Source organism: Haliotis cracherodii, unplaced genomic scaffold (assembly GCF_022045235.1).
Source record: "Haliotis cracherodii isolate W230 unplaced genomic scaffold, xgHalCrac1.p SCAF_7, whole genome shotgun sequence".
In the NCBI taxonomy this organism is placed as follows: domain Eukaryota; kingdom Metazoa; phylum Mollusca; class Gastropoda; order Lepetellida; family Haliotidae; genus Haliotis; species Haliotis cracherodii.
The window spans coordinates 15,671,190-15,686,445 of record NW_027266330.1 but is presented as its reverse complement, the minus strand read 5'-3'; the positions used below and the strand labels follow the sequence as shown (position 1 = coordinate 15,686,445).

Below are 15,256 nucleotides of genomic sequence, written 5' to 3'. Positions count from 1 at the left end.
ACACTTTGTCATTGTATTATACTATGTGCGTTTTTTCACCCTCCCAGCTCATACATAGAGCTGTAACGATACACTTTGTCATTGTATTATACTATGTGTGTTTTTTCACCCTCCCAGCTCATACATAGAGCTGTAACGATACACTTTGTCATTGTATTATACTATGTGCGTTTTTTCACCCTCCCAGCTCATACATAGAGCTGTAACGATACACTTTGTCATTGTATTATACTAAGTGTGTTTTTTCACCCTCCCAGCTCATTCATAGAGCTGTAACGATACACTTTGTCACTCTATAAAACATGTCTGTTTCTCACCCTCCCAGCTCATACATAGAGCTGTAACGATACACTTTGTCACTGTATAAAACATGTCTGTTTCTCACCCTCCCAGCTCATACATAGAGCTGTAACGAAACACTTTGTCACTCTATAAAACATATCTGTTTCTAACACTCCCAGCTCATACATAGAGCTGTAACGATACACTTTGTCACTCTATAAAACATGTCTGTTTCTAACACTCCCAGCTCATACATAGAGCTGTAACGATACACTTTGTCACTCTATAAAACATGTCTGTTTCTCACCCTTCCAGCTCATACATAGAGCTGTAACGATACACTTTGTCACTCTATAAAACATGTCTGTTTCTAACACTCCCAGCTCATACATAGAGCTGTAACGATACACTTTGTCACTCTATAAAACATGTCTGTTTCTCAACCTCCCAGTTCATACATAGAGCTGTAACGATACACTTTGTCACTGTATAAAACATGTTTGTTTCTCAACCTCCCAGCTCATACATAGAGCTGTAACGATACACTTTGTCACTGTATAAAACATGTTTGTTTCTCACCCTCCCAGCTCATTCATAGAGCTGTAACGATACACTTTGTCACTCTATAAAACATGTCTGTTTCTCACCCTCCCAGTTCATACATAGAGCTGTAACGATACACTTTGTCACTCTATAAAACATGTCTGTTTCTCACCCTCCCAGCTCATACATAGAGCTGTAACGATACACTTTGTCACTCTATAAAACATGTCTGTTTCTAACACTCCCAGCTCATACATAGAGCTGTAACGATACACTTTGTCACTCTATAAAACATGTCTGTTTCTCACCCTCCCAGCTCATACATAGAGCTGTAACGATACACTTTGTCACTCTATAAAACATGTTTGTTTCTCAACCTCCCAGCTCATTCATAGAGCTGTAACGATACACTTTGTCACTCTATAAAACATGTCTGTTTCTCACCCTCCCAGTTCATATATAGAGCTGTAACGATACACTTTGTCACTGTATAAAACATGTCTGTTTCTCACCCTCCCAGCTCATACATAGAGCTGTAACGATACACTTTGTCACTCTATAAAACATGTCTGTTTCTCACCCTCCCAGCTCATTCATAGAGCTGTAACGATACACTTTGTCACTGTATAAAACATGTCTGTTTCTAACACTCCCAGCTCATACATAGAGCTGTAACGATACACTTTGTCACTCTATAAAACATGTCTGTTTCTCACCCTCCCAGCTCATACATAGAGCTGTAACGATACACTTTGTCACTCTATAAAACATGTCTGTTTCTCACCCTCCCAGCTCATACATAGAGCTGTAACGATACACTTTGTCACTCTATAAAACATGTCTGTTTCTCACCCTCCCAGTTCATACATAGAGCTGTAATGATACACTTTGTCACTCTATAAAACATGTCTGTTTCTCAACCTCCCAGCTCATACATAGAGCTGTAACGATACACTTTGTCACTCTATAAAACATGTCTGTTTCTCACCTCCATGTCATTTTTCTCTGCCTGTTGCTGTCTCTGCTGGTCTGCACTGCTCAGGTTTTCGATCTGACGAACTAGGTCATCGCGTTCCTCGGTCAGTCGGGCCACCTGTCCTGCTAGATCCTGAATACACACAGAAACAGATGAGTGAGTGAGTGAGTGAGTGTGGTATTATGCCGCTTTTAGCATTATCAATATCAATACCAAGGACACTGGAAATGGGCTTCACACATTGTATCGATATGGGGAATCGAACCTGGGCCTTCGGCGTAACAAGCGAACGCTTTAACCACATGGCTACCCCACTGCCCTGAAATGTGGTTGAGCATCCCTTTCAAGATTATAAGACTCTCTAGAGACGTGCATGGACAAGGCTGAGAGACAATTATACACACGAAAGATGTCTAATTTCAAACATGGATCCTGCTGAGGAGCATTTACCTTATTGTCATTTGCAAACTTAGTCTGCTCTTCCTGCATACACTTCAAGGTCGAGGTCAAGGTCGAGTCCTTCATCTGCATACACTCCATCTGCTCCATCAGATCCTACACAAACCAAAGTGGACATCTTGTAACTCCTTCCTTCCTCTGACAAACTCCGAAAGTCAGTGAGGTGAGGTGAAATGGGGTTTAGCATTGCGTTCAAGATTATTGCACTTTTATAGCAATGTGCATGTGTGTGTGTGAGTGTGTGTGCGTGCGCGCATGTGTGTGTGGCTGCTGGTATTAGTCTGGACTAATGCCGATTTTATATTGTAGCCCACTGAGATACCATGCCGCAGTTTAACATGAATACCCACTAAGACAAAGTATACTGACTCTGAACTGAACCTACCAGTCTGTGCTTTAGCCCCTTAATACAGAGCGCCAGGCAGGATAACAACAAATACCATCTTTTAACGTCTGACATTATGTGTCTATGCAGAGACCATATAATAGAGGGACGGCCCTCCCCAACAGTTTATCACTAACCATCAGTGCTACGGTCTGGCATGTAACTGATACACCCCGACCCCCGCTGTTAACTTCCCGGAACCGCAGCACGTGCGCAACAGATGCGCAGATATTCACGACTGACCAGTCTGGTAACCACGTAAACAATATTACATAATATCCGGGGCTAGAGTAAATTCCCTTAGTCGAGATTTCTCCAACTGCGACCAGCGACAATCCAATAAAACGACGACCCTAAACAGATTACAATAATCTTTATCTATCTCTCATTAGCACATGTCAATTGGCTGCAAATTACTGCTAAACATGTGTGTCTTCCGGGAAATGCATGTCTTTATAAGCCCGATACATTTATTTCGATTAACATTCGGCATAGCCATGGACGACTTCATTCACTGGGACGATTCCGACTTGGACCTCGATATTTTACTTGGAGAATTCACAGACTACGACCAGGGGTTGGTTTCGGATGATTCTTGGTCTGAAGAGAATGACAGTGATGTTACCGGTACCAAACCGTTGGTAAAATCTCCCAAAAGGTTTCAATCAAAGAAAACAATTGGAAAAGAAAATACGACGGCTGTCTACGAGTGTCCCGAGTGTTCCAAATCCTACAAAACAATTGTAGGTTTTCGGGGGCACGTGAAGAAGAAGCACAACCGATCCGATATCAAAGGTATTATAATTTAGATCTATTTTATTTCCAAAAATCAGTATATTTATGTTATTTTATGTTACAATTGTATAACTATTATCAAAAATCAAAGTTACAAAATCATCTACGGATGTCACTGATAAATACGATCCGGTAAATTACGCAGGTGTAAATAAACAAAAACAGTCGCCAGCAAGACAGTTTTATCAGGTCACAATATTCTCGATGTTACGAAACAATAACATTCAAAATGTATCTAAAATTATGTTCAAATTATTTAATAAATATACAGACCAGACTGTTTGGCAAATAAACCTATTCTCGGGAATAGGGCTCGCGTAATTGCTTTTAAAATTACTATCAGCCAGTAAAATGACGCTATTAATTCCCCGTATATTTTTTATGTCTTGTAAAGTTGTTCATCCATGAATTCCTATACTCCAACTTCTAAATTCCCATGAAAGAAGTCTTGTAAATAGATTATAGCAGAGACCATATATTAATCTGTTATATGGTCTCTGCTAATAGGCAATATTTCCAAAGAAATTATAATTTCACATATCTCCGAGCGTTGTTGAGCGAATTTTCGATGTGACCGATAATGCGCTTCGCTGTTTATCCAAAATTATTAGATAATGCAAGTTTGGGGCTAGCAGTGATAATGGTGTTGGCCGTAACGCGACAGTTTTTCAAAGGGAGGTTACTCTTAAATTCTAAAGTCTAGACGATTGTAATTTCATGATGGTTATTTTATACTACCCGATCGGAAAAGTTCCAAGTTCAGCATCCAAATAATTCGGTCTGGCGTGTGAAACAGTGCAGCAGCAACAAGCTTAGTACGAGATATAAATATCGCATCCAGGAGTAACGGTTGTAATATTCTAAACTGTGCTAATTAAGTTTTCTGTTTACTTCTGATCAATCAAATACCAAGTTAAACTTCAACTTGGCACGAGACATGCAACTACTATTATTAAAACAAAACAAAATACCATAAGTTCTGATATGAATATATATTTATTATAAAAATTGACAATAGATGTAAGAATGATATTTTAATTTTAATACACCATTAATTTGGATTTAGCCACAACTAAAACATATACATCAAAGTATGAAAGACAAAATTGTAATTCCAGTATAACAAAACTACAGAATAAAATAATTTTTGAAATTAATTAAAACTTGATCTTGGTAACTTGGTGCAACACAAAATAGTTTTCAGTTGTTGCTTCAGGATTTGAAATGCAAATTAAAAATCAAAAGTAAAAATAACTTCACTAGATCTAAATATTTTAAATATACAATAACAAATAAGTGATGATTTTTTACATGGGATTTTGCCTATCCCCTAGGTAATTTCTACACATTTAAAAAGAGTATATGATTTCATTTGGTAAATATCTTAATGATTTCAGCCCATGAGCATAGGCAAGCAAGCGCTACGACAGGCAAGCCACCCATCTCGAAATCGGATGAAAAACACAATACAATGTCTATGCCACTTGCAAATGTAACTGAAATGAAGGACGCATTAAAGAATGGAGTACCAAAGGCACTGAAATTGATCATTTGCGACCCAATGATGGATGCATTGCAGTCAGGTTCAACGATTGGTCAAGATCTGATCCAAGTTGCCAAGTCCCTTGATGAAGATGCACATACCACTGATGATTTAATTGACATTGTGACACCAAAGTTCCATAAAGTTTTCAAGGGGTTCGGCCACGGGAGCTCGCTGTCAAGTGACCGAGAGGCACTCTGGAGCAGTTATCACCAGTTGTGTCTGGAGGAAGATTTCATTTCAAGCATGTGCACCTGTATAGAGGAAGTCAGCAGCCAACCAATCAGGATAGTACACATCTTCACTCAGTGTTTGCTAGATCGGATTATTCAAACCCTCCTTAAAGTTATATCAGATTCAATGAAGACAGCTGATGAGAAGCAAGCCAACCATATCAGTGAAAATGACCAGGCAGTTTTATATTACATCTCAGGGTACATTGTCCATGCTTTGCTAAAAAAGAAGACAATCAGCGGCAACAACATCGAGACTGTCATTGACAATCTTCGCACATCAACTGAGTCAAAAGAAAGCTACATCAGCAGATTTTCAAAATGGACTGAAAAAATCAACAGGGGTGGCCTTACTCTTCCTAGTGACAATTGCTTTTTTCTTGTGCGGTCAATTGAAATTGCTGTCCGAAGTCAAGTAAATCTCTCACACCTTAATTTGTACTCCCTTCTCTGTGACAAATTGAAGGAAGTTATTCTAACCAACCATATGGTACTCTTTTACTGGGACAAGTTTGTTGTTTGTGAAGAAGAATTGAAACTAAAATTGTTAGAATTTCTAATCACTTTGTTCCTAAATGTGCGTGGCGGGGCTGTTGCCAAGTTCCTGAAGCGTCAACAGCAAAAAGAGAAAAAGATAGAGAGAAAAACTAACGAGGGCAAAAAGAGCCAGTCACTGAGAAAAGCCTTGAAACCCAGAGAAAATTTCCATTAACCATCAACTTGAGAATGTGTACACTTCTTATGAACAGGCCACTAATGGGATCAGGTGCTCATGATCACTTGGTTGTTTGGTCCAGATTTGATTATTAACAGACCACGATCATTTAGCTGGAATATTGCTCAGTCGCGTTAAAAAACAAACATAACATGTTACAAGAATCTATCATTGAAGATGGGCCATGGCAGTCAATCAAAATCAGTATGTTCAACAAGATAATAAATTGTCATCATATCATTCATTCAACCTCCCCAGTCTACTGTTGTGTTTGTCTTGTGTTAATAGTCTTAAACATGTTTAAGTTACAATATTCTTACAATACATGTGAGTGGTACACTCGATACAAAAACATGTGCATTGAAAAGTTTTGTGGGCACTGAAATCAATGTGAACAAGTTCAGGGATATTAAGTACACGTTTCTCTAATTTTCTATTATCTAAACTCATTAACAAGTTTTTCTACTACTCCCCAATGAGTACACTATACACGCCTCTGTTTACGCCTAGGGAGAGCCGCATTATCAACAGTCAAGGTGTGTTGTGGCCTCTTGTTCGAAATGTTGCCACGTATAGGTTGGAGCGCAGAGGAAGCGAGGACCTTCATCTGTGAAAAGGCATGTTTAACAGCATAAACTGAGGGATTGTCATTTGAGCCTCCTTTGTGTCGATACTGTCCAAATTGTTCTTCTAGAGGGTCTTGGTTGAATCGGTGGGTGAATACAAATTCTGCACCGGCTGTGAGCATGAATCGTACACATTCTACAATGGAATTCACAGATATTTTTAGTCCTTTGAGAGTTTGATGACTGAGCATCATACGCTTCCTTTGTGATAAGGTAAACTGCCCTTGTCGTCTCATGACACTATCCTCCCAGGCTTTGAAAAAATCCAAGAATTCACTGAGAAGATAATGCAGTCTGGGATCATTAATGCTGCGATACTCCTTCTTGTCACTGTTCCGGGCTATGATTCCTTCTTGCAAACTCCGCGTGTTAAGACAATCAAAAAAACGGTTCATGTGTCTGATAAGATTCACAGTTTCTTGGACTGGGTCCCCATATAAGTCCTCCAGAGCGTTTCCCACTGAACTACTAAATATTTGTGCAGCCAAGTTAACTTTCATTGTTGAATATGGTGACAAGTCAATGTGATCTCTTGTAAGCTTGTAGGTTTTACAAAACAATTCATTTTCCACATGTTCTTCATAAAACTTCAACATATGAAGCCAACTAACATCACGACCATCTTTCCACAGCTCTCTGGTCTTCTTGTGAGATCCGGAATTAGCAAAACAGTTTCTTGTTGTTTTAATAAGATGAGGAACATCAGATATAAAGTAAATCTTCCTGTGTGGATGACTGTATCGATTCCATGTCCAGAAAAAATTATTCAATTCAGGCACTTCATGTAGGCTGAAAAACTTGCGATTTGATGAAGCTCCATCACATGTAATAAACAGCGGCTTCAGTCCAATGTTTTCTAAATTTAGAACAGCTGTCCAAAGTATGGGATATAAATAGTCAGCTGTTATACCCCTCGTGGCAAAGGCTGCATATGGATACTTCAAATCTGTAATGATACCACGGATCATGAGGACCAACATGGTATTAGCCAGTTGTGGTTTGCCGCCAGTTATTGACTCCTCTAAACAGAGCAAATCGTTACCAGTCCTGTCTAAATCCACATATCCAACAAGTTCACCCGAGTGTTTGTCATATACGAGGCCTTCGGAAACCTTAACTTCATCTTGAAGTATGCCAACGTACGATCTTTGTTCAATGTCAAGCATTCCAAGTGACTTCGCTTCTTCCTTTAAATGTTTTGAATAGCTGGGATGAAAGCCAAGTGAACTTGGAAGGGCATGTGAATAATCATACAATGTCCTTTTGCTCGGCAAAGCGATGAATCCAGATTTTCCAGCAACTTCATAGGCCTTCCGACTCCTACTACGCATGTAAAGACACCATTTAATTACCATCGGATGCCATCGCATTGCCCGCTTGTCTTTAATTTTATTGTATTTCATTTGTTGCTCCCAAAAAAGTCTCTGAATAGATGTCTCATCAGGGTAATCGTGCATTACTTCATCTTGGTGGTCTTTCAATAATTGCGAAAAATCAGAGTCGCTTGAAACACTTAGCGTAAGACCTTTCTGTGAAATTGTCTGGCTTATTGTTCTCTTCAAACGCTCCATTTCAGACTGAATGGAATTGCGGCTGATTTTCATCAGTTCATACTTCTGGATGACTTCCATCTTTGACATGTTCTTGTGGGTAGTATGAGTAAATGAAGTTAGTTTTGGGGTTTTTGGGGACAGACTCTCTCTTCTGGCATTAGCTCGGAGTGTGGCTCTGTATCTGCTGCAAGGACCACATCTGTCTCTCCGTGAAATCAAAAACTGACACATCAACGAACGGATTGTGGAACTATACGCTATTCCATCTATTTTGGCACCAAAGTCTCCTTCTCTGTATGCAGATATAGTTGAAGTAGCTCCTTCACTAATGCCTGCACCAACTGGAATCATGTGAGCAAACCTGTCCTCGTAATTCCCAAAACAAACGTGGTATGTTGACAGTTTAGACAAAAGTTGCGTAACATCTCTTACAGTTGTGAAGTATTTTGGCAAACCAATCCACAATTCATGATCATGACCAATATCATGTCGATGAGCATAAACTGTGGCTTCAAAAGAAGGCCTAATGACCACTGAGAGTTGAACCGCTGCAACATCACTATCATAACACTGCACCAAGTTCACTTCCTCTCGCTTGTTTCTCAAAATGATGAATTCGCCAAGCTCATCAGCATGCCTGAATAGTTCCTTTTTCAATGATAAGAACAGTTGGTACTTTCGGTACTGCAGGATGCCATCAACAAAATTATCTAAGTCATTATCAGGATGATACTTGTGTACACTGTCAAGAATGACAAAGAATTCATTGGCCGAGCAACCATCAGAATCCATCGCTTCTCCCACGTAGGGTATGTCAATGGGGTCATCACAGATGTCAGTGAAGAAGGAATTCCATGCTTCATCCCAGAGCACATCTCTTGAACTGAAAAAGGAAATACACATTATTATTACTTCGAAAAAAACAGCATGGAGGATGCCAAAATCATTTAATTAGTCCACCTGCTTAAACTCACAATGGAATTATACTGAATAGTATTGCATAAAACATTCTTTAGATAAGAAAAGTTACAATTTTAATATTTGTTGATAATTCATGTGCTTTGAAATTTATCAATTATTTATTTTAGGTACTTTGATATATAAAAAACTGTACTGATACATAACCAACATACCATTACTTCAGACATATCATTAATCGTGATACTCAGTGATACCCCTACTTTGGTGTGCAACATTAGTTGAAAGAACTGTATGACTTACTTGTAATCATCAAGCACTGTTGATTGAACTGATGAATAGGTATGGTCAGAGAGAAAGCCTTGTTCTTGTCTTGGACCTCTCTTGGAGTACCCTTTCCGACGACGGCCAATACAAGTCTTCTTTTTCCTTGGCATCTACAAAACAAAACTATATATTAGACACAATGTAAACAAATTAAACTATATATTGAGAGAGAGAGAGATAGAGAGAGAGTGAGTATTGGTTTACGCCGCTTTTAGCAATATTCCAGCAATATCACGGCGGGGGTCATCAGAAATGGGCTTCACACATTGTACCCATGTCGAGAATCGAACCCGGGTCTTCGGCGTGACGAGCGAACGCTTTAACCACCAGGCTACCCGACCGCCCAGAGAGAGAGAGAGAGAGAGAGAGAGAGAGGAATATAGGAATGTATATATTTATTGCATACAATGAAAACAATGTTGAATGATGATTTTATTGTTGTCTAAATACACAAAATGTGTAGTTCCTTAATCATATTTACATTATTAATGATTGTCCAGGTCATATAACTCATAATGTTTATTTAGCATTTATTAGGGAGAATACATATAAAATATTTTAATAAAAGAAAAATTAAACAAAGACTTTTTCTAAATAAAAATATAATCATTGACAAATTATCTAAAGTTTTCTTCAGCAGGTTTGGTTCAAGAGACCCATTAAAGTGAAAAAAGTTAATAGTAATGTTAGACTTACAATGAAATGGCTGAACAAATCGTCAAAAACTTAATATGGATCTTACAAAATATATTCTGATATCAATACAAAAATAGAAAATTATTACAATGCCTTGAAAAATATATTTGTACCAAAATCACAGACAAAAGAGGTGTTATGTCGTCTGCTTTAGGGTACACTAAACTGTGAATATATGACGAAAATGTGGGTTAGCGCCAAAAATCATAAAAAAATAAATACCGATGGTAGCAAAATAAGGGTGGTACCAAGCCACGGAGGAAATCGTGACGAATTTAAACATATTTATTTCAATACCGCAAATAGAACAAACATTAGTCTGAACGCATGCGAAAATTAAGTGTTGTGGTGTAATTATTTCGGGAAAAGTCAGATTTAGTGTCATTTCCGCAGTCAAAATCAGACATAACGCGACTGCCACAGATTTAATAATACCACTAAGCCACCTTTTGACATATCTGCTTTGCACACAACTTGGTAACCAAGGACTTTTATTGATATTTAGTGGCCGTTATTGAAAGTCAAAATACGCACTTTTCCCGAATTTACATGTTCGCCATTTTGCTCACACGAACAACAACAAAGCGTGACCATTTCATCGAATACAATAACAACGATATGCTTTAGCGCATCAACAAATCTCAGTCGTAATGTTGACAATGTTAAGAAATACGTGAGCATAAAAATATATTTTGAAATCTTACCTTTGTATGGTAAAAAAGTCGACTACGATGACTGCAGTGAACACACGTTTTCGCTCGCTTCCGGACAGGCTGCGCAGTACAAACTGTAGCGCTGATGGTTTCGCGCATTGGCTAGAGGGCCGTCCCTCTATTATATGGACTCTGGTCTATGTCAATGGGGCAATGATTTAACAAAGGGGGACTACTCTTGTCGATCTGCTGATGTAGGTCCAGATGTTTTGATTATGTCCAGATTGTATCTCACTAGGACCTGATTCAAACTTTTCGGGACTGCCACTTAACACAAGCCTTGTTCTTTGTTAATGGCAGCCCATTTTGTCCGCATTCATGAACATGAACGTGCAGTGTTGCACTCTGGCACTTCCTACCCGTCCAGATACTCACTGACATCCTTTAATTTAGCTACGATAAAATGTCTAAGTCCCATGATGGGACTTGAACCACAGTCCTCGAGGTCAGACACCTTGTCCACATGACCAACAGGAAGCTGACAATGTGAGGATGCCACACTGAGATGTAGTAAATCAGTCAGAGGCATCATTAATGATGGGTTTTCTCACAATTATTTCATCTGTATTTTGATGTGCATGGACACTGGTGTGTCGCTGCTTATACCAGTCTGTACCAGTTCCTAGGGCTAGCCTCTGAGATAGCATTCCATAGTTTAACATGGATACCCCACTCAAGACACAGCATACTGACTCCGAGCCGACCAGTCCTTGTTTTAGACCCTTAATATGGAGCGCCAGACAGGGTAACAACAAGTGCCATCTTTTAACATCCTTTGGTATGACGTGGCTGGGGATGAAACCACCAACCTTTAAGCTCTCTGGGCAGATGCCACACTGGACATGTGACTGTGGCGCCACCTGGTGCTATGTTGTAGAGAGCATGGGGTGGTGACAACGAGGACAAGATCTACGACAGATATACACTGGACATGTGAGTGTGGCGCCACCTGGTGCTATGTTGTAGAGAGCATGGGGTGGTGACAACGAGGACAAGATCTACGACACATATACACTGGACATGTGACTGTGGCGCCACCTGGTGCTATGTTGTAGAGAGCATGGCGTGGTGACAACGAGGACAAGATCTACGACACATATACACTGGACATGTGACTGTGGCGCCACCTGGTGCTATGTTGTAGCGAGCATGGCGTGGTGAAAACGAGGACAAGATCTACGACACATATACACTGGACATGTGACTGTGGCGCCACCTGGTGCTATGTTGTAGCGAGCATGGCGTGGTGACAACGAGGACAAGATCTACGACACATATACACTGGACATGTGACTGTGGCGCCACCTGGTGCTATGTTGTAGAGAGCATGGGGTGGAGATGAGGACAAGATCTACGACACATATACACTGGACATGTGACTGTGGCGCCACCTGGTGCTATGTTGTAGAGAGCATGGCGTGGTGACAACGAGGACAAGATCTACGACACATATACACTGGACATGTGACTGTGGCGCCACCTGGTGCTATGTTGTAGAGAGCATGGGGTGGAGATGAGGACAAGATCTACGACACATATACACTGGACATGTGACTGTGGCGCCACCTGGTGCTATGTTGTAGAGAGCATGGGGTGGTGACGAGGACAAGATCTACGACAGATATACACTGGACATGTGACTGTGGCGCCACCTGGTGCTATGTTGTAGAGAGCATGGGGTGGAGATGAGGACAAGATCTGCGACACATATACACTGGACATGTGACTGTGGCGCCACCTGGTGCTATGTTGTAGAGAGCATGGGGTGGTGACGAGGACAAGATCTACGACACATATACACTGGACATGTGACTGTGGCGCCACCTGGTGCTATGTTGTAGAGAGCATGGGGTGGTGACGAGGACAAGATCTACGACACATATACACTGGACATGTGACTGTGGCGCCACCTGGTGCTATGTTGTAGAGAGCATGGGGTGGTGACGAGGACAAGATCTACGACACATATACACTGGACATGTGACTGTGGCGCCACCTGGTGCTATGTTGTAGAGAGCATGGGGTGGTGACGAGGACAAGATCTACGACACATATACACTGGACATGTGACTGTGGCGCCACCTGGTGCTATGTTGTAGAGAGCATGGGGTGGTGACGAGGACAAGATCTACGACACATATACACTGGACATGTGACTGTGGCGCCACCTGGTGCTATGTTGTAGAGAGCATGGGGTGGTGACGAGGACAAGATCTACGACACATATACACTGGACATGTGACTGTGGCGCCACCTGGTGCTATGTTGTAGAGAGCATGGGGTGGTGACGAGGACAAGATCTGCGACACATATACACTGGACATGTGACTGTGGCGCCACCTGGTGCTATGTTGTAGAGAGCATGGGGTGGTGACGAGGACAAGATCTACGACAGATATACACTGGACATGTGACTGTGGCGCCACCTGGTGCTATGTTGTAGAGAGCATGGGCTGGTGACAACAAGGACATAAAAATTGTGAAAAATTAATATAAAAAATCCAGAAAATGGAATCTGGCATCTATCTCACCTTGTTTCTTTTCTCAAAGGCCACATACTTGGCACAAATCTGTTCCTTCTCCTCTTTCATTGTTGAAAGCTGCGTCTCGAGGTCCTACAAAATAATATATCAATGATAATTTATCTACAACAGTCATGTCTACAGCCTCTTCTTGAGGTCCTTCAGAATAATATATCAAGGACAATTTATCTACAACTGTAACATCTACAGCCTTGTATCGAGGTCCTTCAGAATAATATAACAATGACAAATTATCTACAACTGTCATCAGCTGGTCATGTCTACAGCCTTGTATCGAGGTCCTTCAGAATAATGCAACTGTAATGTCTACAGCCTTGTATCGTGGTCCTTCAGAATAATGCAGCTGTAATGTCTACAGCCTTGTATCGTGGTCCTTCAGAATAATGCAACTGTAATGTCTACAGCCTTGTATCGAGGTCCTTCAGAATGATATAACAATGACAATTTATCTACCACTGTCATGTGGTTATGCACCACTGCAATCCTGTGTGATACCACTTTTGCTTTAAGTGATCACCCAATCATGTGTTTTTGTCTTTTAACATGTTTAAGACACTAAATATTGTAACAATTCTAACATCGGAGCACTGTTTAGAACCAGCTCCCTGTGTACGTCTCACGGTTGGCATTTAAATGCGCATTTCTGATTAAATGCAATGTTTTTATACTTACCTGACGCTAAACACTGCTAAGTTAAAACATGTATTTTCAAAATTCAATACCTTCCTAAGCCTGTGCAGAGTTCTTTTAAAAACCTGTCCTTCTTTGAAACAAAAACCTTGAATGCTTCTTACGTATACTGAACAAAAAAGATCACAAATATTTATAGGGATATTTTTTAAAAGTGAAAACAATATCCACCAAAATATTTAACTGATCATTGTTTAATGATCCCCAACTTAAATGGTTTAGTATATCTGGATAGATGACAGTAAGCTACGTTCCATGAACAAGTACTCCTACTACTAATGTCAAATTGGCCCATGTGCCTATACAGTGTTCAATCAGCAATGAGAGTCACCCTGATGATACAAATACAAAGTTAGAATATCCATGTAGTAAATACCACAACAAAAAACTCAAAAACCTCAAGAAACAGGGACTCCTAATTTGTAAAACTGCTATCTAGGGCTGGGATGGGTAAGGGGTCGGGTGAATCAAGAGTAGGACCCAGGGACCCACGGGACTACCCTGAACCCGTGGTCAGTCACGTAATATATCATTTAATGACAAAAACTCACTATAGCTCAGTGGTTACACTACAAGTTGATAATGGTCACATTTCTTTCTGACGATGTACACATTCATTTTGACTTGTATATGTTTGAGTAATGATAAAGCTTCAGTCAACTTCAGTGAACGAATGATCCGATCGTTTCACACATGTATCTAAATAGTTTTAGCCAGGGATGCAGTAAAACAATTCTCAAGCAGCCATTTTGTTCTCTTCAAACCTACAGTGGGTACCCGGGTAGGGTTGGGTAATAAGGGGACAGGTACCCGGGTAGTAAACTTGGACTCGTCCCAGCTCTACTATCCCTGTCCCCTGGCTTACCTCGATCGTGTTAGCCGACTGTTCCTGAGTTTGTTGTACTGCGTTGTAGGCTGCAACGGCCTCAGATCTCTCGGTCTCACACTCAGCCAGCTGAGCCATTAAGCCCTGAAACAATCAGCTGAATGTGTAAACCTGTGCCCCAGTAGACTGTAACAAGCGGAAGTGGTAATAGGCTTACTGTATATGACTCTAGATAAGCTGACTTTTAAGGACCAGAAAAAAGATTCTGTAGAAAGGGGTCAGCTTATGTATGGGTTATACTTTCATCAAACTCATTTTCTGTTGGTAAAAAAACTACTGTATCGCTTCAGGTGAATGAATAACATACGTAATTCAGCCGGAACCAAGCCTCAGCCCTTCGTTTTATACACTATTTCATTATCAATACGGTTCA

At 40.4% G+C, this 15,256-nt stretch overlaps 2 protein-coding genes across 2 annotated transcripts in view; both read right to left on the bottom strand.

Moving 5' to 3' along the window:
• LOC139448529 (GRIP and coiled-coil domain-containing protein 2-like) overlaps window positions 1–14,966 on the bottom strand; it is a 43,856-nt gene extending 28,890 nt beyond the window's left edge. Inside the window, exons 1-4 of the mRNA XM_071230084.1 lie at window positions 14,863–14,966; window positions 13,296–13,379; window positions 2,252–2,356; window positions 1,814–1,933 (exon numbers count right to left, since the gene is read on the bottom strand). Of these exons, the coding sequence (XP_071086185.1) occupies window positions 1,814–1,933; window positions 2,252–2,356; window positions 13,296–13,379; window positions 14,863–14,961 (408 nt within the window). The 5' untranslated portion in view covers window positions 14,962–14,966. The remainder of the gene's footprint in view (window positions 1–1,813; window positions 1,934–2,251; window positions 2,357–13,295; window positions 13,380–14,862) is intronic.
• On the bottom strand, window positions 6,416–10,860 carry LOC139448532 (uncharacterized). The gene is made up of 3 exons (XM_071230087.1): window positions 10,756–10,860; window positions 9,332–9,465; window positions 6,416–8,993 (listed from the first exon to the last, which is right to left on the bottom strand). The coding sequence occupies exons 2-3, from the start codon at window positions 9,463–9,465 to the stop codon at window positions 6,416–6,418; spliced, it is 2,712 nt and encodes a 903-aa protein (XP_071086188.1). The 5' UTR covers window positions 10,756–10,860.
• Window positions 14,967–15,256: the final 290 nt, after the last annotated feature.